Source organism: Podarcis gaigeae, assembly GCF_964106915.1.
Source record: "Podarcis gaigeae genome assembly, chromosome: 5".
In the NCBI taxonomy this organism is placed as follows: domain Eukaryota; kingdom Metazoa; phylum Chordata; class Lepidosauria; order Squamata; family Lacertidae; genus Podarcis; species Podarcis gaigeae.
The window spans coordinates 36705012-36731635 of NC_139681.1; the positions used below are offsets into that span (position 1 = coordinate 36705012).

The 26624-nt window shown below is 42.5% G+C and overlaps 1 protein-coding gene across 2 annotated transcripts; it reads right to left on the reverse strand.

Annotated features, from left to right (window-relative positions):
* Positions 1-773: 773 nt before the first annotated feature.
* On the reverse strand, positions 774-15653 carry ANKRD22 (ankyrin repeat domain 22). 2 transcript variants are annotated; one of them, XM_083740799.1, is made up of 6 exons: positions 15434-15653; positions 6990-7181; positions 5275-5382; positions 3603-3680; positions 2791-2889; positions 774-1206 (listed from the first exon to the last, which is right to left on the reverse strand). In XM_083740799.1, exons 1-6 carry the CDS (start codon positions 15452-15454, stop codon positions 1129-1131), a joined length of 576 nt encoding a protein of 191 aa, XP_083596925.1. In that variant the 5' UTR covers positions 15455-15653; the 3' UTR covers positions 774-1128. The 2 variants fall into 2 exon arrangements, with proteins under 2 accessions (XP_083596925.1, XP_083596924.1); XM_083740798.1 differs by having other exon boundaries at positions 5275-5378; positions 6986-7181; positions 15434-15648.
* Between the last annotated feature and the right edge of the window lie 10971 nt (positions 15654-26624).

Genomic DNA, 26624 nt, shown 5'->3' on the forward strand with positions numbered 1-26624 from the left:
ATCTTGGGATTTCTTTTTATTAGTGCTTTTCTTCTAGAAAAAAGGTTCTGGTACTACATACCCTTGAGCACCCCCAAGAGGGGAACCCACTGCTTTCTACTTTGCTGTTGTGTTGTTGGTCAGAGAAGAAAACAAACTTAATTAGCTGTTTCCTGGGTTTCTTCCCAAACTTGGGTTGCCTGCTGTTTTTTGGACTACAGTTCCCCTCATCCCTGACTACTGGTTCTGCTAGCTAGGGATAATGGGAGTTGTAGTACAGCTCTAGATGGGAAGATGTATCTGTTGACATTTGAAATGCACAGGGAGAGAGAAAAAAATCCAAACAGCACAATCTAAATAATCTCTGGGCATCTAAAATTGCTCGCTTATTGGCTCCTTCAGTCTTCCGAAGAAAAGAATGGCCTGTGAACACAGCTAGCAGCAAATACTTCCCAGATTATCTTTTAATAAATATTGAAAAGAAAATGGTAGCTCCTATTATCATTTTGTAGATCTCTGCTGTTCTGTCTGCTTTCAACCTGTCAACCACCCCATTTGAATTCCCTCTTCCTTTATCACCCTACTTCCCAGGTCCTTAGTGCAGTTTTGCTTCTACTGGGAGTGGGAACAGCACAATGTAGAAGAGACAGAGATATTCAGCTTCCCAAGCTTTCTGCTCCTGCCAAGGCATGCCCACACAGCCCTTTGTTCTGCCATTTATGATACCCATGTCATAAATTGGCAGCTCTTTCTAATTCTATGTAGTTGAGAATGTACACCTTGTGTAAAAAAATAAAAATAAAATACAAAATAGATCTTTACTGATTAATCTGTTTCCTGTTGCAACTGTTACAGATAGTATACATCAAATAAATAGTATTGTTCATACTCTTTACAAACATACTTTGGTACAGGGGGAATGAAAATAATGAATAGCTCTTAATCTTCATAATGTTAACCATGTGCTTCTGGTCAAGTCACATCAGCTATTCATACGGAGCAGCAGATTTTAACACAGTCCATCTATGCTGTATAAACTTGGTAGCTGCTGTAAACATGAGGTTACTATAACATGTCAGTGCTGTGGGACTTATTATTGCCCTCATAGATTCCTCCCCTGACTCGGGCTTGACAACATCACATTATGGCCTAAGTATCCTTCCTTAACATGTTTTCTATGTTGGTGAACTTTAATCTTCTTGTTATGTCAAGTGGAGTCTCTCCTTCCTGAAAAAAAAAGAGATAAAATAAGCAATGATAAAAATAATTCAAGACCCTACTACCTCATGTGTGTGTGTGTATTAATAGATATTGCTGGGCAACAGGGCTAATCTTTGAATATGGCTTCTTGTGTGAAATGCAATTCCTTCAGATTAGGGATGGAAAGATTTCCCCATTTCAGTTCCCTCAAGTTTTTGAGTCTTGCATTCAGTTCTCCACATTGCTTGGCAATTTGTACATTTATTTGGAAAATCTTCATGGAAATCCACCAGCATTTGAGTACGAATCTCTATGAATAGGAACTTGTTTGTATGCAGCTTTGACTTAATATGTATATTTTTGCCAGCAATTTCTCCTAATATAATTCATTTTTGTATGTTATTTTCACTTGTATTAACTTTTAGGTACACTTTTAGATACACTTTCCCCTAATATATGCATCTCTGTAAATAATGGAGAATGAAATAATGAAAGATGGATTAGTGAGAATTTTGAATGGTGGCTGTATTTCAGCTCTCACATTTTTTCAGAAAGTGCAGATTGGATAGATTAACCCTTAATAATGAACAGAATCAATCTTCTCCCCTATTCCTACTTCAGATTGTGCCAGCTGTCACCAGCTGTGGGTTCTAGAGTGAGGGAGAATTTCTCCACTGAAATTAGTGGGATTTCTCTTAATAATTCCCAGTTGTTTATCCATTTTGAGATCAGTACAAAAGAATTGCCACTGGAGGAAGCAATTTTGACCAAAATATTCCCAGTCTTGCTAATATGAAAACTTAATTCTTTGTGCAAAGAAATAAAATACTTCTGCTTTTACAAAAGCTAATGAAAGAAACAACACACACAAAAAGGAAACAAGTTGAATGCTTTTCTTCAACAAAGGCACAGCTTAGTATTGTGGGTCTCTGAACATGGAAAAAGCATATTTGGTGTCTTCATTCTGCAATGCAATATTGCTCACCTTGCAGAGGATTTGAGATTATTCATGGCCAAGAGAGGATGGTCATTTTTATGTGAATTTACAAAAGGATTTCTGAGGGCTCCAATTCAGCTGGTGCAGGTGCTCTTGAGAGCGGATACAGTGTGTGAAAAGAAATCCATTCAAAATGAATAGTATAATCCTGCATGGTCCAGCTCTTACATCTCTCCCATAATCAGCTGCACATTTCAGTTTACAGCGGAATGTTTTAAGATGGTAAAAATTAAACTAGAATGCCCAAGGGTTGAGATTGTTTGCAAGATGTAAATCAGGGATGAGAAACATAAAGCTCTCCAGATATTGTTGGACTTCAAGCTGCATAGCCAATAGATAGGACTCAGGGGTGATGGGAGTGACATACCTGATATATGGTGAACTATACAAACATCAAGGCTTTCCTCAATCAATTACATGAGAAACAAATGATGAACAGCCTGGGTCTTCCAGAGGGACAAAGCAGTGCTGGCCTTCATTCTAGAAATGGACAACTACTTGGGACAGCAGGTTCTCCCTCAACGATAGTTGGTACCATCCAGAAGAGAGGATGAACCAGAAGCCTAGTCAAAGTCAGTCAAAACTATAGCTGTATTAAGCTCTGACTTTCTTACCTTGTCCTTTATAGAGAGATCAGAACCTGCTCCTACAAGCAGAGGAATGATGGATGGGTTCTTCATTTCACAGGCATAGTGGAGAGCTGTCCTTCCTGACTGAAAAGAACCAAACAATTACCCTTGGAAAGATATGCATTATTATAGAAGCAGACGTTTCAGTCATGTCCTAATGCTTCTCTGTTAACGCATCCTTTATTTCTAGAGGAAAGGAGAGCTGTGAGCCTTGTAACTTTGTAGCTGTGTTATGCTTCTAATGATTTGGTCTCCCCCCCCCCCCAAAAAAATAAACCCATAATTGTTTACTCCAACCTCTGCAGTTTTCCCTGTGTCAAAGTTTATCCTTCAGCTTTCATAGGACGTGGACCTGTCCTCTTACACTTTGTAAAACAACTTGCACCCTGATGGAATGGTGGTGATGATTAGGAATGCATGTTACTGTCCTACAACTAGTAAGTGAGGGCTGCTGAAACAGAGTAGGGTGCCACAGGTGCTATAGAAAACAAATGATTTAAATTAATGGCCTCTGTGAGTCCAAACTACACATTTGTAGAGGATGCCCCACATGTGTTTTTTCCTGCTCTGGATATTTCCACACACATCCCTCTCTTCTTTGGGTATGGTTATACTTTTGGCCTCCACAGTTGCTTACAGACACACCGTTAAGACCATATCCATGGAAGACAATCTTACTCAGCTACAAGTGATTGCCAAAAAAGAAGGTGACTTTTTGATCACTCCCAATGCAAAGAGCTGGGGATTCCACTATATCATTGTCCTAGAACCCTCCAAGGATATATATGTCCACTTACATCATCTGTAACATTAACATTGACACCAGCTCTAAGTAGCATCTTGATAAGATTTTCATTCTGCTTACTTCTGGATACCTGTTCCACAGATGGACAATGGGGCATTGTTAGAATGACAGTTTATATTCACAATGAGAAAACTCTCATACTGGGTTGTACAACAAAGAAAACTTACTTCTATTCATGATGTGGAACTTTTTAAACATTTTATCGGCAAGATTGTATCAAAATGTTTGTTTCCGCCTAGCCTTCACCACTGAAATAAGCAGTTACTTAGTGAATGCAGTCGGTAGTGATCAAAGTTTAATATGCAATGTCACCATCCTATGCAGGTATACTGTGAAGTGGGCTCCATTCATTTCTGTGCATGGTACTTGCAGTTACAAGAATGCACTACATCATGTTATATAAATTCTGTGTGAGAAGCATGCACATTTTTTTTTTTAAAAAAATGTCATGTGCATGCCTATTTGCTAGGAAACTGTAATTGGCTTTGTGGCTTTCTAGTATGCATAGTCAACCATAGAAAACAAGTTCTATTGTCACATGTGTGGTGTGGTGCCAGTGTGGTGTAGTGGTTAAGAGCTGTAGTCTCGTAATCTGGGGAACCGGGTTTGCGTCTCCGCTCCTCCACATGCAGCTGCTGGGTGACCTTGGGCCAGTCACACTTCTTTGAAGTCTCTCAGCCCCACTCACCCCACAGAGTGTTTGTTGTGGGGGAAGAAGGGAAAGGAGAATGTTAGCCACTTTGAGACTCCTTAAAGGGAGTGAAAGGTGGGATATCAAATCCAAACTCTTCTTCTTCTTCTACATGTGACAATCACTCAAGGCCTATGGGTGCACACTGGCTTTGGGAAATATTTGAACGGGCCCTGGTATGCAAAGGATGAGGGTCACTTAGGTCAAGGTTGCTATCTTTGGCACACAAGCCAAGGTTGATATCTAATGGCTACAAACCAATATATGTATACAGTGGTACCTCGGGTTAAGTACTTAATTTGTTCTGAAGGTCCGTTCTTAACCTGAAACTGTTCTTAACCTGAAGCACCACTTTAGCTAATGGGGCCTCCTCCTGCTGCTGTGCTGCCAGAGCACGATTTCTGTTCTTATCCTGAAGCAAAGTTCTTAACCTGAAGCACTATTTCTGGGTTAGCGGAGTCTGTAACCTGAAGCGTATGTAACCTGAAACGTATGTAACCCGAGGTACCACTGTACTTTCTGTTCTGAGAGTGAGACAATGGGATTACCCAGTTGAGTTGATTTACCTTTTAGAGCAAGGGAGCACAAGTAATAGTTGGCCCATAAAGTTTGTTGTGAGAGAAAATATGTCCAGAAAATGGGGTGTGGGGCCAGTGAGGAACCTTGGCACCTCAGGTTTCAGTGGCACCATGTGCAATGCCAAAATCCAGCATCCTGCTTCTCGCCTTCTATTGGATGTCATAATTGTGGCAGCCCAGAAGTTCTGTGCCTGGTGCGACCAAACCCGTCATGCTTCCCTAGATCTGCTGATATCTTACAGATTTCACCAACCTGCTGTCCTCTAGATATTTTGGACTACAACTCTCATCAATCCCAGACAAGGTGGCCATGCTGTTTGAATGTCACCAGGTTGGTGAAGCTTTGTGAAGGCTGGTATATAAAGATGCTATTTTCATTCTTTTGCTGAACTTACCATGAGCAGATACCCAAGAAGCATAACAGGCATTAAGATGATAATGAGCAGGTAGTCAAGGAAGCTGAACCGTTTTTTGACAGCGTAATGTAAACATGTTCGTTCTTTCTAGAGAGAAGCAGAAGAACTCGCATTATATTAGGCAAATAGCTCCAATTCCCTTCCATTTTATACACAGAGTATGTTAGACATGTTGGGATGCGGGTGGCGCTGTGGGTAAAACCTCAGTGCCTAGGACTTGCCGATCGTATGGTCGGCAGTTTGAATCCCCGCAGCGGGGCGAGCTCCCGTCGTTCGGTCCCAGCTCCTGCCCACCTAGCAGTTCGAAAGCACCCCTAAGTGCAAGTACATAAATAGGTACCGCTTTATAGCGGGAAGGTAAACGGCGTTTCTGTGCACTGTGCTGGTGCTGGTTTGCCAGAGCAGCTTCGTCACACTGGCCACGTGACCCGGAAGTGTCTCCGGACAGCGCTGGCTCCCGGCCTCTTAAGCAAGATGAGCACGTAACCCCAGAGTCGGTCACGACTGGCCCGTATGGGCAGGGGTACCTTTACCTTTATGTTAGACATATTTGGGGCACATTTTCCTTCTTTTTCTCTATTAGAAATTGCATATGAGTAATATGCCTCAGTAATGGACTGAATGAGAGCCAACAAACTGAAACTCAATCCAGATAAGTGGTCCCCTAGACAAGCTGGGTGGGATTCAACCTGCTCTTGAAGGGATTACACTTCCTCTGAAGGTGCATGTTCGTCGCTTGGGGGTACTCCTGGATCTTTTGCTGTGGCTCAAGGCTCAGATGGCCTCAGTGGCCTGGAGTGCCTTCCATCAGCTTCAGCTGGTGACCCAGCTACGCCCCTATCTGGCCAGGGATAGCCTAAATACTGTTGTCTATGCTCTGGTAACCTCAAGGTTAGATTACTGCAATGCATTATACGTGAGACTGCCTCTGAATACAGTTCAAAAGCTTCAGCTAGTGCAGAATTCAGAGGCCAGGTTGCTCACCAGAGCAAGATGGTTTGAACATATTACACAGATCCTGGTCTGATTGCACTGGCTACCAATTAGTTTCCGGGCCCAATTCAATGTGCTGGTTTTGACCTATAAAGCCTTAAAGGGTTCAGGACTGCAATACTTCAAAGACTACCTCTTTCCATATGAACCTACCTGGACTCTGAGGTCGTCTTCTGAGACCCTTCTTCATGTGCCTCTTCCTTGAGAGGTCCAGAGGATGGCAACACAAGAATGGGCCTTCTCTGCAGTGGCTCCTTATCTGTGGAATGCTCTCCCCAGGGAAGTTTGCCTGGCGCCTTCAATATACACCTTTAGGCGCCAGGCCTTTGGTTGATTTGATTGACATCCTATGCCCTTTTAAAATGTGGCTCTTGGGGGGTTGTTATTGGGTTGTTGCTGTTATTTTGGTTATATATTTTGTGGTTTTATAGTTTGATTTTATTCTGTGAATAAGAACTGTGCACATGGGAAAGATTTTGCTGAGACATACCTTCTAAATGTCTAAACTGTGTCTGAGCATAACATTTTTATGTATGGGAAAAGTGAATAAGTGCATCTATCTTTTTCTGGATATCTGAGGATTTTAAGCTAATCAAATAATGAGTGAGAAACTTACCCCCTCCACTTCAAAGTATAGATCACATTATGACTTTAGTAACATAAAGGAAGACCTCATTGGGTATACGTTTGCTGAGACTTGCCTTATTTTTTATGTTTACATCAGCATTCATTTTCAGAAGATAACTGACAATTCTGTTGTGCCCCTTTTTGCAGGCACAAATCAATGGTGTGTCTCCTCCAAAGCTGTCCTGGACATTCAAATAATTACTGTCTTCTTCCAGAAGGAGCTGCAGTTGATTGAAGTCATTATTATAAGCTGCCTGACAAATGGGCTGCAGAGGAATAAGAGGTGGGAAATGAAGACAGTTCAACAAAGTGTCTTAGGTTAACAAACTTAGACTTAGACTTGTGGTGTTTTGCTGACTAGACATGAGCATGCAGAGAGCTTTCCAACTACCCTAACCAGATTAGTACAAAACCGCACATCTAGATCCTTCATAGAATTGAAGTGTTGGAAGGAACCCTGAGGGTCAACTAGTCCAACTCCCTGCAATGCAGGAATCTCAACTAGATCACACATGACAAATGATCATCCAGCCTCTTCTTAAAAACATCCAAGGAAGGAGAGTCCATCACCGTGAAGGTAGCTGTGTAAGATTTCCAACATGGCCAAGCTTAAGAGGAGTCTGGGTGTGCAGCAGAGTAGACAAATGAACACTTCACTGGCAGCTGAAACTCACCTTCACTACAGTGTGATAAAAAAAAGGTAAAGGTAAAAGACCCCAGGGTTGTTAAGTTCAGTCAAAGGCGACTGCAGGGTGCAGCACTCAGCTAGCTTTCAGGCCAAGGGAGCCAGCGTTTGTCCGGAGACAGTTTTCTGGGTCATGTGGCCAGCCTAGCTTAACCACTTCTGGTGCAATGGAACACCTTGACGGAAGCCAGAGCGCACGGAAATGCCATTTACGTTCCTGCTGCAGTGATATCTATTTGTCTACTTGCACTGGCATACTTTAGAACTGCTAGGTTAGCAGGAGCTGGGACCGAGCAATGGGAGCGCACCTTGTCACGGGGATTCCAACCGCCGACCTTCTGATCGGCAAGCCCTAGGCTCAGTGGCTTAGACCACAGCGCCACAGTGTGAACTGCTCCACATGAAAGAAAATTGTTACAGAGCATACACCCTTACCACCACACAAGTTTTGGGAATGCAAGAAAACTTAAATATAGCGGAGTAGAGAGCAAAACCAGATGAGAAACTGCTACCTTAGATTGCATAATCAATGCAAGTAAAGCAAAAACACAAATGCAACCCCACTACCACCACTTCTTGATAGAAATGTTTGGGCTAGATCTGCCCACACAGTTTAACTTGCAGTTGCATTTGAAATCCACAGAGTGGGGCTAGCAGATTACTCTTTATAGCTTCCGTTCAAAGGAAAACTGACATAGTCTCATTTGGGGATTTGGGGGATATGTGTCAGACTTGCTTCCTTCTGAATTCCTGTTTCAACAGCAATGCCTACCCCAAAAACAAATAGAGTTCTGTTGTTGTTTTTTGTGTCTGCCAAGGCTGTACACTGTACATTTAAAGCACATGTGCTAGTGAGTGTGCATATATCAGCAGATTTTGTACATTCTCTGGTCTTTAGGCATAATCCTCAACAGTTGATAGTAATAAACAACAACTATTTTGTTATTTATACCCCCTCCATCTGGCTGGGTTTTTCCCAGCCACTCTGGGCAGCTTCCCTCATATATAAAAACATAATAAAACGCCCAGCATCAAAAACGTCCCAATACAGGAGTGCCTTTGGATGTCTTCTAAAAGTCATGTAGTTCTTTATCTCCTTGACATCTGGTGGGAGGGCATTCCACATGAGGTACACAGTAATATTTATCTGGAGCCCCAACCCTTTGTTCTTGTTGCTTATCATGGAGGAGTCTGTGGTGTCTTTGTGAAATGTGGCTTACTTCGTAAAGACTCCACATTTACATGTATTTACACCTGAGTTTTGATGGAGGGAGTGCAGAATATTCTGAGTGCCATGAAATCAGATGATACTGTATACTCAACTCCTATAAAGCAAAATATAAAGCAAAGGCCTCCCACGCTGCCTAATGTTTCTAAGTGAGGAGAAGCTAAAGAAAGAGTCATGTGGCATTCAAAACTGCAGTCACAGTTTAAATCCACAGAGTGGTGCTAGCAGATTAGTCACCATTGGCTCAATCCAAAGGAAACCTGCAAGAGTCACAGCTGAAACACCTGACGCTAAAACATCCCGTGTGCTTCCTTGTTCATCTCACATACAAGAATTCTGGCACCCATGTGGCACCTGAAACAGACCTTTCTATGTAGCAGTGGGAAGAGGAGGAGTGCTGTGGCATCTTACAGACAAACTAGTTTATCATTAACTTTCACAAGCAGTAAGAAGACTGAGAAAGTAGTGAGAGAATGCATACTACGTATTCAGATGGACTGGATTCAAAAGCCACCTGAGCTCACCATGCAAGCACAAAAACCATACATATGGAAGTCTGGAGAAAGAAGAATTGAGAGTAGCTCAGGGAACGGGGGCTGAAGTAGCATCAGTCTATTTTTTGTCTCTCTCGCTTTCACATCTATCCTCTGCCATGCCCTGTATTAAGCTGTGACATATTTTTAAAAATACATTAAAGTGTTTATTTAAATCATTGTCCATTTGCAAATGTCTTTTTTAATAAATAATAATAATAATAATAATAATAATAATAATAATAATAATTGATTTATACCCCATCCATCTGGCTGAGTTTCCCCAGCCACTTTGGGCGGCTCCCAATCAAATGTTAAAAACAGTACAGCATTAAATATTAAAAATGTCCCTAAACACGGCTGCCTTCAGATGTCTTTTAAAGATAGGATAGCTTTAGGATAGTTTTGAAACATGCATTTCAAAAGAAATTTTGAGATGAAAACTCTTTGGGAGACATTTGGGAATTCCAGAACCTCATGGGGGGGGGGCCATTCCTGGCACATTAGTCTAGGACAAGGGTAGCCAATGTACTGCCCCTCCAAATGTAGTGAACTATAACTCCCATCATGTCTTATCATTGGGGCTTCTGGCTGGGGTTGATGGGAGCTGAAGTTCCAAGACAGCAGCAGAGCACTACACTGTCCCAGACTGGAATCAACTGAAAGTCATTTATACACTGGCTTTCGCAGATCCCAGATGTTCCATATGGGCTGGGAGCTGAGACTCAGGCTTCCTTTCAGAATTTGCAAAGATCAGATTCCCCGATCACCCCTCATCTCTGTTCAGTGCTGTTCATGCTGTTCAGTAACAGCAACAGCAGCATGACACCCTCTTTCCTCACATGTGTAATACATATTACCCTCATGTCCAAATCTGGAAGGGCAGCAGGGTTGCATCAGAGAAGCAGTAAGGCCAGTGAACCAAAAGTAGTACAAGACCTTAGGCAACTCAACAGGCTTCACTGCTGGTCACTGACAAACTATGGAGTCATCTGTCTTCAATCTTAGTTGAAGGGAATTTACTAAAAGAGCATTTTTAAAGGATATTTATTACACTAGTCAGAGCTCAGACCCTCAAAGTGTCCCTTTTTCCAGGGACAGTCCCAGATTTACAGAAACCGTCCCAGTTTCTTACTGATCCTGGAATGCCCCACTTTTTCTTGGAACATCCCTATTTTCATTGGAGAATTGTTGGAGGGCTATGCGAACCCCGAGCCAAGGAGATAAGTAACTGTACAACCTTTAGAAGACATCTGAAGGCAGTCCTGTTTGGGGGAAGTGTGTGTGTGTGTGTATACTATATATATAAAATGTTTTTATATGTGTTGAAAGCCACCCAGAATGGTTGGGACTACCTAGTCAGACAGATGGGGTATAAATAATAAAATTATTATTATTACAATTATTATTACTATGGAATAGGATGTACCTATTTTCATTGAAAAAAATGGTGGAAGATATGAGAGCTGATTTGTAGCTCACTTGGAATCATTTAGCTGCCAGCAAGCTTCAATATTCTGCTGTTGCATAGGTTTAAGATTAAAATACAAAAAAGGCATTCTTATGAACATTTGTCATGGTCACTATTTTATATGCTATAGTAATGATTTAAACACTTTATGTGGGGATACCCCTACAGAGGTTTCCCTAAATGGCAGTGTGGTGCTGGCAGTCCATTTGAATGTGACATTGTGGGGCACTGGGGATGGGCCACTACTCAGCCTGATAAAGGATAAAGGTGGGGTGGATTATGCAAGATGGCAAGAATGACTGGGAAAATCAGAAACCAGGAGGACCAGAACTTCAGCAAAGAATGGGAGAAATTTATATTATATTTGACAGACCACTGTAAACACTTGATCTCTTTGGCAGGTCTTAAATAACTCTTGTAATGTTACATAGACTTTATGTAACATTATAGTATGGAGGACTGGAAAATTAGGAGGGCTTATAGTATGCAGTTGAAAAAGTTAACTAAAGAACCCACAAAGGGGCAGAGGGAAGTCTAGAGATTTGAAAGAATCTTGTGTAATTTTTATTATTTTTGATTTTGAGTGTGAATGAATTTGTAAAATCAATTAAAAATTATTTCTTTTTTAAAAAGTGGGATGAAAAACACAACGGGTGTAGGTCCCAGCTACCAAGGAAGAAAAGGGGAAACTGGTGAACCAAAATACAGGCAAGGATGAGTCAGCAAAAGAGTCGGCAGCAGAAAGAATGAGGATGAATGGAAGCTCATGAGAGAGAAGAAAAGCAAAAGGCAAAAGGCAACATGTGAATGAAGTAGGGAAGTCAGACCATTCTGGTGAAAATGGAAAAGGGAGCTGAAATTGCTGCAGTTCTCATGTTCATCTGTGGTCATGAATGGAAATCAGCCAAACAAATTATTTTTAGGAGATGTAATTCTTTTACACACTGTTTTGACATTTCCTTTACATTGAAATCAAGGTAAGTTACGTAAGAGGTTATGTAACTTACACTGAATAGCGGATGGCAAGATGTTGTTGCTGGCATCCGTCTGTCTCGAGAGACAATGGAGTGTACCTCCAGGGGTGAAGTCAAACCACTGTGTTATATAGCAGCACCAAAGTGGCCTCCCTGTGACACAAGCCTGGGCAGTGTGTGTAGAGATCCTGGGCTTCCCAAACAACAAGTCCCCCCCCCCCCGCCCAGGCTTGCTGATGTGGTCCAAAGGAAAGCAGAGCAATACATTAGGCACCAGTTTGGCTGCAGGAGTCGCCAGATGGAAGTGTAGAAGGTGCCATCCAACTCTGTTAGGACTCCACTCCAGATTTGTCGAAATATACTCGGAGTCGAGTGTGGATTTCATGCTCTTTATTCAGCTCATAGTAGTGAGGAATGGGATTTTCCCTGAACTGTCTGCTTTATATACATTATTTACACAATGGGTCCCATGTGATTGGCTAATTCTGGGATTCTCCTGTAGGCCAATCAGGTTGCGGATTCACTTCCACCTGGAGTTGGATTGGGTGGCTCCTGCGGACAAATCAAACTCCTGCATTCTGAATCCTTTTGTTCTAGGACCAATCAGAATGCTGCAGTTTGGATCCTATTCAACTCAGTACATAACATTTGTATAGGTTTTACTCCTCAGGTTTTTCTTCTCCCGAAGATATCTGGCAAGGCAGCAGAGATTTAGAATCAGAACTTTCCTTCTCCTAGATGGGCTACCTTCCCAGGTTCAGGAGCCCCATCTGCCCATCACTTCCCTCTCCAGCACATGCAGAAACTGCCTTCTTGGTTGTTAGTCTTGGCCACTCAATCTGCCAGAGCTTGTCTTCGCATGCAGGGGAAGTCTCTAACTCACTGAGACCCATTGGCTACCCTCACCTGGTTTAACTGGCCAGTCAAAGCAGTTTCCTAGGGAGTAGATGCTGTCGCATGCTGACAGCTTCAATAATAATAATAATAATAATAATAATAATAATAATAAATTTTATTATTTATACCCTGCCCATCTGACTGGGTTTCCCCAGCCACTCTGGGTGGTGTACAGAATATATAAAACATACTAAAGCATCAAACATTAAAAACTTCCTGATATGGTTGCCTTCAGATGTCTAGGAGTCACAGGTGAGAGCTGAGTTCAGAGTGGGAACCAAAGGTGGACAAACTACCTAAGAAGGAGCAGGACATGCCCCCCATCAGAGTTACTACCCCTCCCCTAACACTCCATGCACACTGTGAGATGAATAATGTAGTATTTTGTGAAAGCTGAACTGCAGTAGAAAGGAGACAGTGCTGATTGTGACAAATACAGGTCAGAATGGAAACTGCGGCCTTCTCACATTCCTAGTGTGAAGGTAGGGTCAGAGGCATACATAGGGTCCCTTGCACCCTTGGCAAGCAACTGTATTGGCACAGTCCCCTGGGAGGGGGGAGAGAATCACTTCACCACAATAGCCACATTAGAAATTCCTACATTTTACATGGCCCAAGTACGCAAGGCATCCAGAGTAAGAGACAGGCAAGGAGGAAGAGTGAAAACATTCACATGCCTTTCGGCCATGGTGCAAGAAGGATGGGAAACTTCTCTCGTGTTTGATCTCACCGCAACAGTGGCAGCACATTACCAAACTCCTATATGTCAAACACTCCATAGTCTCCAGTGGTCTACCTTGCCATTTCACTTACTACTTAGCTCCCAGCTCTTGTCTAAACTCACAACCTTGCACAGACAACTGGAGACAGATTTCCGGGGTGATTTTTGCACCCTTACTGGGCCTGTGCCCCCAGCAGGGAACAATTTTACCAATCCCTAGGTATGTCTCTGGGTAGAGTGGTGGTCTGACATGAAGGAGAGAATGAATACGAGAGTGCAAAAGTGGAGGAATGGAGGACAGAAAGGGAATGCGTATGTGTGAAAGAGTGTGAAATGGAGAAGGTGGGGTGACAAGCAGAGGCAAAACAACAAACACCAACAACCCTAGAAAATTAACAAGAGACAGGCCCAAGGATTTGACTAAAAGCATGAATAAGGAGAAATACCATCAGCTGCAATGTTAAGAGGGGCAAGATTGTAGCTGAATAAAAGTGAAGGGTAAGCATTATCAAAGATGGAGGAAACAGATATGGGAAGAAGGAGGTTTGTAAAGTTGGGAGCAGGAGTCTAAACAAACAATAAGAGTGGATCTACTGATCAGAAGAGCTCTAACCTCACCAGTTGGTCCTGAACATAAGAGACACACGCTGGGGTTCTGAAGGCAGTTATGACCCACAAGGAAGTAAGGCAGCAATGCCTTATACAGGAATGCATGCGTTATGCACCTCCAGTAAAAGCAAACAAACCTGGCCCTCTGCCTTTTGCATTGCATTAAAATGTGTGAGTAAAACAAAGAACACAGAGGCTAGATTCAAAAGACCCAGATCATTCCCTGAAATGGAATGCTATCCAACCAGACATGACAACTGGCTCATCTATGTGTACGTCAGAAATGTCTTCTTCCCATTCACATTTAACAAGCATTCACATTTTCTCCACATGCTGTGCATTTAGATAATGATCCTTTAAAACGTAGAAACAGGTTTTTCTTGAGCAGTGCAGTAGTGCTACACCCCAAAATCACAAGCACCAATAAGTTTTTCTCTAAATCTGGGATTAAATGTATTCGGTATTTTCACGCCCTCTAACAGGAATGCTTCTGTTCAGGGTCCCAGGCAGACAGGCATGCTCTCCTCCAGGATATTACAAGCTGAAATAGGTTCAAGCAAGCCCATTCATTGCTGCTGTCCCCAGTTTTCTGGTTTTCTTTTCCAAATGATACTCAACATTCCAAGGCTCCTGGACGTCACTGAGCTTACTCAATCCCTATCACTGAGCTTTCTAATGTCTCTGCATATTTTGGGGTTCTCCAAAGAATGCTGATACACCATCTGCTGTTTCTTAATGACTCCCTGTCTATCAGCACACAACTGTCTAAGTTCATTAATAGGGGGAAACATTTTTACAAATGTATACAGATAGTTGACGCAAAATTACACAATTGTTCAAATATATAGTTTGGTTTTTTAAAAACAACAACACTGGATTCCCCCCCCCCCTCCTAATCAAGCATTCTATACATTTTATAGAATAAAATAACTATCATTTATTACAGTTTTTTCTTCTTTTTTAAATAAGGGCAATTTTGTGTGTGTTTGTGTGGCTTGTTTCATTAAGGTTCACAGGCCAGGACTTGAACTAAGCTACAGGATGGGTCTAATGTGAGGTGCACATGAGAAAAAGCATTGCTTTTCACCATTTTTTGCCCCTCTCATTAGCAAAGATCTACAGAAATATCCATATTGAGGACTCTAGGAAAGAATGCCCATTTCATGCTGTTTAGCTGCCATAAACCACAATAATCTTTCAAATACCTGCCCTTGCTATCTGTAATCTAATTCACTGTATGAAAAACTGGTTATTACACTTGTTATGATTATGCCTTAGATCCTCAGGTCACTTTTAAAGTTACACTTGAGGAAGTACTTAAATAAGATTTTATAAATCCTTTGAAACAGACCTGCTAGACTTCTGTTGTATTCTAGCAGACTAGGAAACGCCTTACATACCTGTGAGTATAATATCCCCATGGCTTTTTTGTATATTGGGATTCTGGCTGGAATCCTCTGCTCCTTCGTGGATTAGCAGGCTCTTGACTTTGTATTGTCCTTCGATTTGATGAAAATGTAACCTGCAAAGTCCTTCAGCCGAGCACTCTGAGCAGCAAACAGGCTCAAGTATTGTACTCAACTCCCAAGCACTTCCTACTGTTGGCTGCAAGTTGGCTTTCTTAATCAGTCACACCAAGAGCCAATGGTGTGCTTAGAGGCCCTGCCCAGTGAGGCAGAGGTGAGTATTGCTTTGCAGAAAGACTCCCACATCTCCGTAGTACAAGTTACAACAGAGAGTTGGCTCACTCTGTCAGTCTGGCAACATAAATTAGAGGTTTCCTTAAAGGAAGCTGTTGAAATAAAAGCAACAGAAACATTAAAAGCTCTTTTAGTTCATACAATGTGTCTTTAAAGAGGACCAAACTAGCAAAAGAGAATGAAACTGTAAAACCAGAAATGGCAGAATGATTACATTGTTATTTGAGGTGATACAAGCAGCTGCAGACAAAACGTAATGCACATGAATGCCAAACACAAATACACACACACACACACACACACACACACCTGCCCAGGCACTCATTCAAAAATTGTGACTTCTGTACGAGAATTACCATATTTTCCCATGTATAAGACTAGGGTTTTTTCCCCTAAAAAATGATGTCAAAAATTAGGGGGCGTCTTATACACAGATACATCTCTCCCCATTTTCTTAAATCTGAGTACCTCAAAATAGGGGGCATCTTATCCATGGGGGCATCTTTGTACTGTGCTAACAGGCATTTTACTTTTAGCCACCTGCATAAAGGTAAAGGTAAAGGTACCCCTGCCCGTACGGGCCAGTCTTGCCAGACTCTGGGGTTGTGCGCCCATCTCACTTAAGAGGCCAGGGGCCAGCGCTGTCCGAAGACACTTCCGGGTCACGTGGCCAGCGTGACATTGCTGCTCTGGCGAGCCAGAGCTGCACACGGAAACGCCGTTTACCTTCCCGCTTGTAAGCGGTCCCTATTTATCTACTTGCACCCGGAGGTGCTTTCGAACTGCTAGGTTGGCAGGCGCTGGGACCGAGCAACGGGAGCGCACCCCGCAGCGGGGATTCGAACCACCGACCTTTCGATCGGCAAGTCCTAGGCGCTGAGGCTTTAACCCACAGCACCACCCGCGTCCCAGCCACCTGCATCCTCTAGTCTAAATATCGTAGGAATAGCAATATAGTTCCCTCCAGGTGTTGCTGGAATACAAATCCATCAGCCCCATCCAACATTGATGATGGTTGGGAATTATGGGAGTTGTAGTCTACATCTAGAGGGTACTATCCTGACTATACTTTCTGAAAGTAACTTCAACTTGACATTTCTGCATTGCAGGGAGTTGGGCTAGATGACAGTTGGGGTCGCTTCCAACTCTACAATTCAATGATGTGATGATTTCTTGTTGAGTTTGGCAAAGGTTCTGGTTGCTCATTTTCACTGTGGAGTGAGCACGGATTTATTAATGCTACAACAAAACACTCTTAGGTCTTGCAAAACAAGTTCAGCAGTCCCACCCTGGTACTCTTGCATATTTATATTTACAAGATCATCTCTTGAGTGTGAGCCCAGTGAGGAGGAGCTGATCTGCCCCAAGGCTGCACTGATCGAAGGCCTTTCCACCTTCTCCTAGGGAACTACTATATGGAATTAAAAAGGTTTCAGTCATCACTCAGATGGGGTGGGGGAAACTTGGTGGGTTTTTTCGGCTTAGCAAAAAGGAATTGGTTGCTACTGCTTATATGGAAGGTGAGAACTGGCACCTCCAGTCTAACCAAGCCAGTCTATAATTATGTCCTTTGTTTAGTACACAAGATTGGGAGATAGCTAGTAGTTCTGGCTTCAATTCCATTTACTGCTTTGGAACTTTGAAAGCACGTTTCAAACTTAAGCTGTATGGCCTTATGTAAGTTTTCTTAGTAGTTCATCCTATTGATTTCAGACACATTAACATGCATTAAATATTATTAGGCTGGCAGCATATTCCTAACCAGGTTTATTCTGTAATAAATTTCACTGCTGCTAAGGTGACTTGCTATCCCAAAAATGATGGACTTTCTTTCCATCGGCCATCTGCCATGAATGTGTGAGTCGATATTCCTGCATTGCAGGGGGTTGGACTAGATGACTCCTGGGGTCCCTTCCAACTGTACAGTTCTGTGATTCTAAATAACACGCCGATCTAATACAGACTTATGTGTGTGTAAGCTCAATTCTTTCAGCTCCACCTACCAGCAAAATGTAGATCTCTTCATACAGCTTTAATGTTTAAAAGGTGACTCGGATCAGCTCTTCAGCTGCAGAACATGTGGCTGAAATCACTGGCCTCAGTCCAGATGTGTGCAAATATAAAAATAACAACTGCTCACACATTGTCCTTTAATGGAAGCTGCCTGCAGTCTAGGGAAACCAGAGCCAGCCTCCCTCTCTAATATTACTGACTCCAAGAATTCCAGCTTTCTTTTTTGGCTGTTCATTTTGGTTGGCGATTTACATGTGCCGCACTCTTTTAATGCCATCCAGAAAGCTACATACCTAAGCAAAGATCCTTCTTTACATGCTTGGAACATAGTGACTGGCAAAGTACGGTAACTATAAGTGGTGCATTTTACTTCTGACTCAATTTATTCCACATCTAAAGCAGTCTGTTGACACCTGTTTCTCTTTAGATTTAAAGAGTGTTGCTAAGGATCTTTAATGTTCGCGACTGACAAACACCTGCTTCACCATTTATTTAGAAGCCTGCCCACAATACAGTACTTGATGCCACAGGAAGTTTGAGGAAAGCTAGTTAAATCAGGTTTATTCACCTTTTTCTCCAGTGTGGAGAACAAAAGGCTCTACGGACAAGTGACAGTGGCATGTGGAGTTTTGAAAGTCAGCAATCATATTTTCCTCGAAAGACGGGCAACACCCAAGGTATGTGTAGGTATGTGTAGTATGTGTAGACTCATAGCAATTTCTGCTTATCGGTAGAAGGGGCATAAACATACAATAAATAATTTTATATTCACAGATTTGGATAATTGAATTCTATAAAAGTAGGGTATGCTAGCATGCAGGGCTGTAAAATGTCAGCTATCTAATTTTCCTATGCATATGTTCTAGGCATTTGATCTAGGTTCTGCTAACCCTTAAGCATTCGTTGCATTTTATTTTTTCCTAATGTGGAAAAATATAATGCAATAGTTAATAGTTTCATAGAATCATAGAATTGTAGAGTTGGAAGGGACCACAAGGGTCATGTGAGGTTTCGAGTGACTGAGCTCATAGTATATCATTTTATTTTCACCAACACTGCAAATAAGATGATGAATGGCTGAAAAATGCTGTCCTGCAATGCTGTAAAAAAAATTGTATTTTTGTTCACCAGACCTAGAGAGTCTGGTTGTGCTGCAAATGGGCAATCTGTCTTACATACTTGTTCCCATAATTGTGTCACAAGGTCAATATGCATTATTTCATTTTGTCTGACATGGAGAACAAGATGGAACAGGATGGGGCTGCTGTTGGCAGAAAGGGCTTTTGGAAATAGGTTGTTATCGTCCTGCAGGATTCCAGAATGGAATTTCCTCTTGGGTTCCAGGAAGGTGAGACTCAAGGCATGTGAGTCAAATACAGCAATTGCTAGCTCCCTGTAACATTACCAGAAGCATACAGCAAATCATCTCTAGAGTTGTCACTGAATCAGAAGCAAAATCAAAGCTTCCTTTGATGCTCTTTCAGGAGTGGGTAAGCATCCTCCCTCCTCACCTGGCTGGATGTCATATCATCTTATGGGTGGGAAAACATTAAAAAGCTAGGTTTTGTTTTGTTTTACGTTAGTCTAGTTTGAAGCTGGGAGCTGAAAAGAGGCAGAGGTTTGACTTGTTCTCTGTGCTGAATCAAAAGCTGAGTTTGGGACCCTCCTAGAAACCTAATGGGGAAGCGAGATCTGTTGGAGTGTTAATACTGTGAGCCTTTCTATCTTTTGCTCAGGTTGTATGGATGTCTAAGTAAAACCATATATCCTAAAGACACTGCCGTCCCCAATGACCTTCATTCCAAAGAAAGTGAACCCTGGGCAAGTGCTGGCACTCCGGGAGTCTCTCACTGCTCAAAGATTAGTGTGCACACAAAGATATTAGAGGCAGGTCCCAAAACATATAGTAAAGCTACTGAAATTCACATAATATAATACTGTTGGGAAGACCTTTGAAAAGAGGTCTGTAGGCTTAGGCTGCAGCCCTGGGCATACATTCATGGGAGAAGATTCCGGGAAGCTTAATGGGGCTTACTTCTGAATAGACTTGTATAGGATGACACTGATAAAGGTTTCTTTGTATGAATCTGTTTATTTAAAAGTGTACAAGTAGATCAGGCATTATGGGGGTGCAGCAGCAGCAGAAGAAGAACATGCCTCCCTGGGCACCTCAGTACGGTAGCTTAGGGAAGGGCTTTAGCTACACTTTTAATGGTCTGGGCTGCTGACATAATCAGAGTATGAACTACAACCAAAGTGTGAAGGCCCAGCAGGGCCAGGTCCCAAGTAGTCCATTTTCAAGGTGTGTCTAGGGGTGCTGGGTGTGAGTCCAAGCTGAAGAGAAGTCTTAGGGCATAAAAGGGGCCCCGGGACAAGCATGAAGTGAAACTCCAAAGGAAGCAAGCAAAGGCCTAGAGGCAGGTGACATACAATTTTACAGGTAGGCAGCAAGGTTTGGAAAGGCAGCAATGCTGGGAAATAAAAGCTGCTGCTGCTGCTATTTAGTAATTGTCCTTTAGTTATCTGTTCTGTGTTTTAAAGGATGGTGGGGTTTTTCTTTTTTAATCTGTTGTAAACCACCCTGTGGGTTGTGCAAAGAATGGTATATACCGTATTTTTCGCTCTACAAGACGCACTTTTCCCCTCCTAAAAAGTAAGGGGAAATGTGTGTGCGTCTTATGGAGCGAATGCAGGCTTCACAGGCTATCCCAGAAGCCAGAAGAGCAAGAGGGAGCACTGTTCTAGCTTCTGGCTTAGCTGCGAGAAGTCTCCGCAGGGCAGCGGGGAGCCTTCATCCCACTGTCCTCCAGAGGCTTCACGCAGCTATCCCTGGCTTTTGTGGGAGGTGGGGGAAGGGGCAGAGTGCATGGCTCTGTCCCTTCTCCCACCTCCCACAAAAGTCCCCAAGAGCTGCGCTCCCTTTAAAGAGCATGCGGCTCTTGCGGGAGGTCAGGGAAAAGCCAGGAGGCTTGCTTTCGCTGAAGCCAGGAGAGCAAGCGGGATTGGTGCGCACCAATCCCGCTTGCTCTTCTGGCTTCAGGGATAGCCCCACAAAGCCTCCTGAGCAAAGAGGGAGGAGCGCTCCCTCTTCGCTCAGGAGGCTTCTTATTTCTTGTTTTCCTCCCCTAAAAACTAGGTGCGTCTTATAGAGCAAAAAATATGGTAAATCATCTAAATGCAGAGAATAAGGGCAGAGCTTCATGCATCATTAGTCAGCTCTTCTGACTGCCAAATTGCTCAGACTGGCAAACCAACCTGGAGGACGGCTGTTATATTAACCTAGCTAGTCTTCTTTCATCAGGGTAGCACTGCAGAGTAGCAATGCTTGGGATCCTGTGGACATAACCTGTGGGCTGGACTGGAAGCACATAGATTGAGGTGTGTGGGTCCCACTATCAGATTTCTTGGTCCAAACACACTAGCGTCTTACACAAAGAGGAGCTCCCAAAGGAACTGAGACCTATCACAGTGTTTTCTCAGGGAGAAGTCACCCTCCCCTCCTTTGCAAATGTAGCACAACTGCACAAAATGCATCTTTTTTCCAAAAACCAAAACCAAACCCAAAAAAAACCTTATTTCCCTTTTCTTGTCTGTGGTGTCACAAGCAGGAAGGGAGACAGCAGGCAAAGCATTCTCCAACCCTTCTCTTAGTTTCAAGTGGAGAAAGGTTGAACACCACCACCTGGTGTGAAGCTGAGAAATGACAATTTGTCATTTGGGGATGTTTAGATTTGAAATAGGAATGGAAAGCATACCACCACATCTCTCTCCCCCCCCCCCCCCCCAGGGATGGATATGGGCATATGTGGTGTGTCCTTTTGCCATGCAACAAACTCATGAATGATCTGGAGTTAAGAATGAGCAGTGAGTTGGCCAGGTTTGTTGATGGCTCCCAATTATTCAGGGTGGTAAAGATGAAAGAGGATTGCAGAGCTCCATATTGGGAGAATGGGCATTAAAATGGCAGGTGCAGTTAAATGTAAGAGTAATGCACATGAGGGCAAAATGTAACTTCACACATACAAGGAGGGAGTCTGAATTGGTGGTGACAGACAACAAAAGGAATGATGAGGCTGCGGTGGATATAGCACATTGAAAATGCTGACCAACTGTGTGGCAGCTATAAAAAATAAATGTTGAGTTCTATGTTACAGATCTTAAAGAGAATAAAACTGCCATGATTTCCCTGCCTTCCTTTGAATTTACTGTGTGACTACACCTACAATGCTATGTACCACTCTGGTTATTGCATCTGTAATGAGATAGTGCAGAAAACAGCAACCAAAATGATCAGTTTGCTGGAGCAACCCCTTGCAAACAAAAATTGTAATGTTTGAGGCTGTGGAGAAACATGTAAGTTATGTAAGAGCAGAGGTTTGACTCGGTTATTTGGAAGAGAAGTGGTTTCAGCTTCGGGGTGGATGTCCTTTTGATAGTTCAGCACCAACTTCTGCAGAGTGGGGAGGGACCCTGAGGATCATCTAGGAACATCAAATGTAGAAATATGCATTTGTCCCTTAATGGGATCAAACCTGCAACCTTGGCATTATCAGCACCACACCCTAACCATCTGAGCTATTCAACAGAGTATACTATTACTATTAGATTGATCGATCTATTATATTCATTAGTTGCTTTCCTTACAAAAGTGACCCAAAGCAACGTATATTAAAACATAATATGTGTCTGTTGACATACAACCCAGCTTTTTCTGCACAGAAATAGAGATTTCTTAAAAGAGGGAGAAAATGTCACATAGGTGTGGTCAGCAGTGTCATTATTTGTTGAGACAAAGTTTTATGAAGATGGTATGATAGAAGGTCATGTTGTTCTTTTTTGTATAAAGATACATCATGAGGTTTAATGACTAAATAAACATGACTACAAGGAACTAAGTAAAAAACCAACATTTCAATAAACCCAGTACTTCCACAGTGAAAGGAAAAAAGAGGGCAGTTAAATTTTAACTCATGGGAAAGAAAAAGAAATTGTAGGAAATGACTATGGGAAAGCAGAAGTTAAAAACCATCAAGGTGAACTGGAACTAGAACAGGGTTTTGATTTTGGTTGGGGTTTTTAAAGTACCAACAAAAGTTTTTAAAAGATTTTGGTTCATGTTATCCCAGACAAGATGCTGCTGATTCAGAAACATCAAGTTCTTTTTTAAAAAGCTATTTTTATTAAAGCTTGAAAAACAAAGAGAGAGAAAACAATATAGAAATAACAAGTTCTGAAGGAACCAAACAGTCATTTCTGGGAGGAAAGGTTTAAGGTAAAGGTAAAGGTACCCCTGCCCGTACGGGCCAGTCGTGTCTGACTCTAGGGTTGTGCGCCCATCCCACTTAAGAGGCTGGGGGCCAGCGCTGTCCAGAGACACTTCCGTGTCACGTGGCCAGGGTGACGAAGCTGCTCTGGCAAGCCAGCACCAGCACAGCACATGGAAATGCCGTTTACCTTCCCGCTATAAAGCGGTACCTATTTATCTACTTGCACTTAAGGGTGCTTTCGAACTGCTAGGTGGGCAGGAGCTGGGACCGAAAGACAGGAGCTCACCCCGCCACGGGGATTCAAACCGCTGACCATGCGATCGGCAAGCCCTAGGTGCTGAGGTTTTACCCACAGCGCCACCCGCGTCCCCAAGGTTACTTATTATCAAACCAAAATAAGCCACTCAGATGTGTCATATACTTTAGAGGAAGGATAATCTGTTAAAGGGAATAATAACCAAAAAAAATATGAATGCTCCTCTAAACTTGTTGACGTTTATAGGACACCAATCTATCGAATAGAGGCATACACATTATCTAGATATATTTATATAGATGTTCTTCCCCAAACTCACTAGGAAGCAGAAAGAGTTTATACTGGCCACTGTGAGATATGCAACTAGATATCCAGAAGCAGTTGCTTTAGTTTTCACAGATATATTGGCAAAAGTCTCGTTAAACAACATTTTTCATATTAGAAGCAATTGTATGGGTACTGAACCAATTAAGACTGTGCATATGGGGCCATAAGCTTCTTTCTCTCACTGTTCATAGTGCATTAAAGTGGTTTTATATGCAGCATGAAAAACCAATTGAGAACTGTCTTCAACATTTGCCAGTGCTTTTCTTCTAGGGAAAAAAAAAAGGTGCTGGTACTGTGCACCCAGAAAAAAAGCACGGAACATTTCTATCAAGTAGCTTCTGTCTACCTGAAACATCTGCATGGGATACATTTCAAGGAGCCATGTCTGATTCATCAGAATCTAAATGTGACCAAAAGACTGAGCCAGTCAATTATAAAATGAAGCCTGGAAACAGGCTAGTGAGTCACATAGTCTCATCCACCTGATCCCATTGTAATTTGACTGCAAACATATATAGCATATTGTTTTGAGTGATGCTTTGCTTCAGCATAGGATTTGTAGGTTACCTGGAGCTGTCCAGCCACATGTTCCTTTGCACATTCTGCTATGTAACCTAGCTGCCCAACTAACACAGGATCAGGAAAATCTATACTTGCCTTTGGTGGTTCCATTCTATGCTGGATCTGAAATGTACAGGGTTTAGGCCATTTCGATGTTTACTGTTGAGTCATACAAAGAAATGTACTGTATACTTATTTGTATGTATCTAGGTTGCCTCTGGCTGTATTTTGCAAACCAGATTGTGCCCACCTTGGCTTTGCATGGTTCAGCTGCTGGCTGTTTTGTTGACCTTCTTCAGAGGAGCTGAAGAACAGAGAAAGCTGAAAAGCAGAAGTAAATGCCCTCAGCTTAGGTTCTGTTCCTCAAAGCCTGGAATACTCACTTATATGAGTGGTTAGTTTGGACTTTTATTGGTCTAAAGTGTTTTTAAAAAAATAAAAATTCAATAGATTGCAATAGTATGAGTGTACATAAATTCCCTTCTAGTCTGGTCTCCTTTGTTCAGCAGAGTATCCAGAAAGGGACTTTAAAAACTGAAACATCACACCCCCATGATAAGCACTCTAAAAGCTGATACACTTCAAGGTTGTTGAGGTTTATGACAGAGACATCTGCACAGCCCTGGACATTGTTCTCAATTGTTTCAATTTGTTCAGCATAGCAAGCTAATGTATTCCCATTTACCTTGTATAGATCACTGTGGGAGCATCGGTGCATACAACAGCATGAACAATTGCAGGCCTGAGTCCATAGTACTCCTACTTAATGTAAGCTAAACATGGAACAAGTGATTCTGGAGTTGCAGATTTGGAGTGTTTTTCAGACTTAACTGCAAAGCATTGCATATAAGTGTGTATCTGAAGAAGTGTGCATGCACACGAAAGCTTATACCCAGAACAAACTTAGTTGGTCCCTAAGGTGCTCCTGGACAAAATTATTTATTTATTTTCATTGTATATAAGTACACCTAATAATTTTATAGATGGCAACCACTTTGAAATTTTTTAAAGGTATTAAAGTGATTTTACACATGCTTCTAAATAGAAAATAAACTTGTTATCTGTTGGCTTCTTCCATCAGCACCACAACCATGGTGACACTTGTGGAAGGACATTATCATGGAGGCTACTTTTTTAAAAAAAAGAATAGATGAATGGATACTGTAATCTGCTTTTCGCGAACCATACCTGATTTATACATAATCATGCATGTCATTTATTACTGAATTCACAAAGGGGTATTAATTTGTTCCTGCAAACTGTATGTACTACAGCTGTAAAGAGTTAATTTTCCCGTTTCCCCACGCTCTTGCCAGAGCAGCACCACTGGGGGACACAATATTCTACCCACCATTATATTACAGTCGGTGAGGAGAGGGTGAATGGCTTTTCCTCACAGCAATGGGAAATAGACTTGGCTGAGGTATGTACCTTAACTGTGCAAACATCAAGGGAATTTAACCAGCAATAATATTCTACTGTTCAGAACACAGACCTGGTAAAGGTTTCACAGGAGTGAGTGGAAGAAGTGTGCTGGAGGCAAACAACATGTGATCAAAAAAAGGTCGTTCAGTGCACCCATACATATGAGTCAGACTCTTCACTGCTTCAGCTTTGGTTTACTGTGACTGTAGCCAACAATAATTTCCATGGTAGTTCTTGCACCTGCCATGACACATGAATTAGGAGGTTCTGCCCTCCCCTACTTCCTCCTCTGACTTCTGAGCCACATTAGAAACAGAATCATAGAATTGCAGAGTTGGAAGGTACCATGAGGGTCATCTAGCCCAACCCACCTGCACTTCAGGAATCTTTCATGGGTTTGGAACGCACGACCCTGAGATTAAGACTCTCCTGCTGTTAACCCTAAACATTCTTTTTCATTACTGCTGTTATTGTGAATCGACACGGTTGCAAACTGATCGCTCTGTTTCTTGAAAATAACAATAGAAACACATGCATCGGTTGGATAGCTCAGTTGGTTAGAGCACGGTGCTGATAACGCCAAGGCTGTGGGTTCGATTCCAAATAGGGCAGCTGCATATTCCTGCATTGCAGGTGGTTGGACTATCAGCCTTTCTCAACCTGTGGGTCCCCAGATGTTGTTGAACTACAACTCCCATCAAGCCTAGCGAGCAAGGTCAGAGGTCAAGGATGATGGGAGTTGGAGTCCAACAACGTCTGGGGACCCACAGGTTGAGAACCGCTGGATGACGCTCAGAGTCCCTTCCAACTCTACGATTCTACATCTTTTTTAAAAACAACAACTGTGCAGGTGTCAGTCCAGCCTCACCAGGGTCCTAATTGCTGCTCATACTACCAACCCGCCTCTCAACTATTCCCATTCCTAGCTGAGGCAGACTCGAGAGAGCTAAGCGAAGTCGGGGACGGCGAGCCGCGGGCCTCGCTTTTTCGCGGGCTGCCGCTCGGCTTTACCGCGCCTTTGCTTTGCGCCCCGCCCAACCGC

What these genes read in the sequence shown, in the direction of transcription:
- ANKRD22 (XM_083740799.1), bottom strand. Translation starts at nt 15,454, where the DNA reads ATGGGGATATTATACTCACAG. An exon ending in TGGGGATATTATACTCACAG is followed by an intron (nt 7,182 to 15,433) that starts GTATGTAAGGCG and finishes ATTCCTCTGCAG; the next exon opens with CCCATTTGTCAGGCAGCTTA. An exon ending in ATGTAAACATAAAAAATAAG is followed by an intron (nt 5,383 to 6,989) that starts GCAAGTCTCAGC and finishes GCTTCTCTCTAG; the next exon opens with AAAGAACGAACATGTTTACA.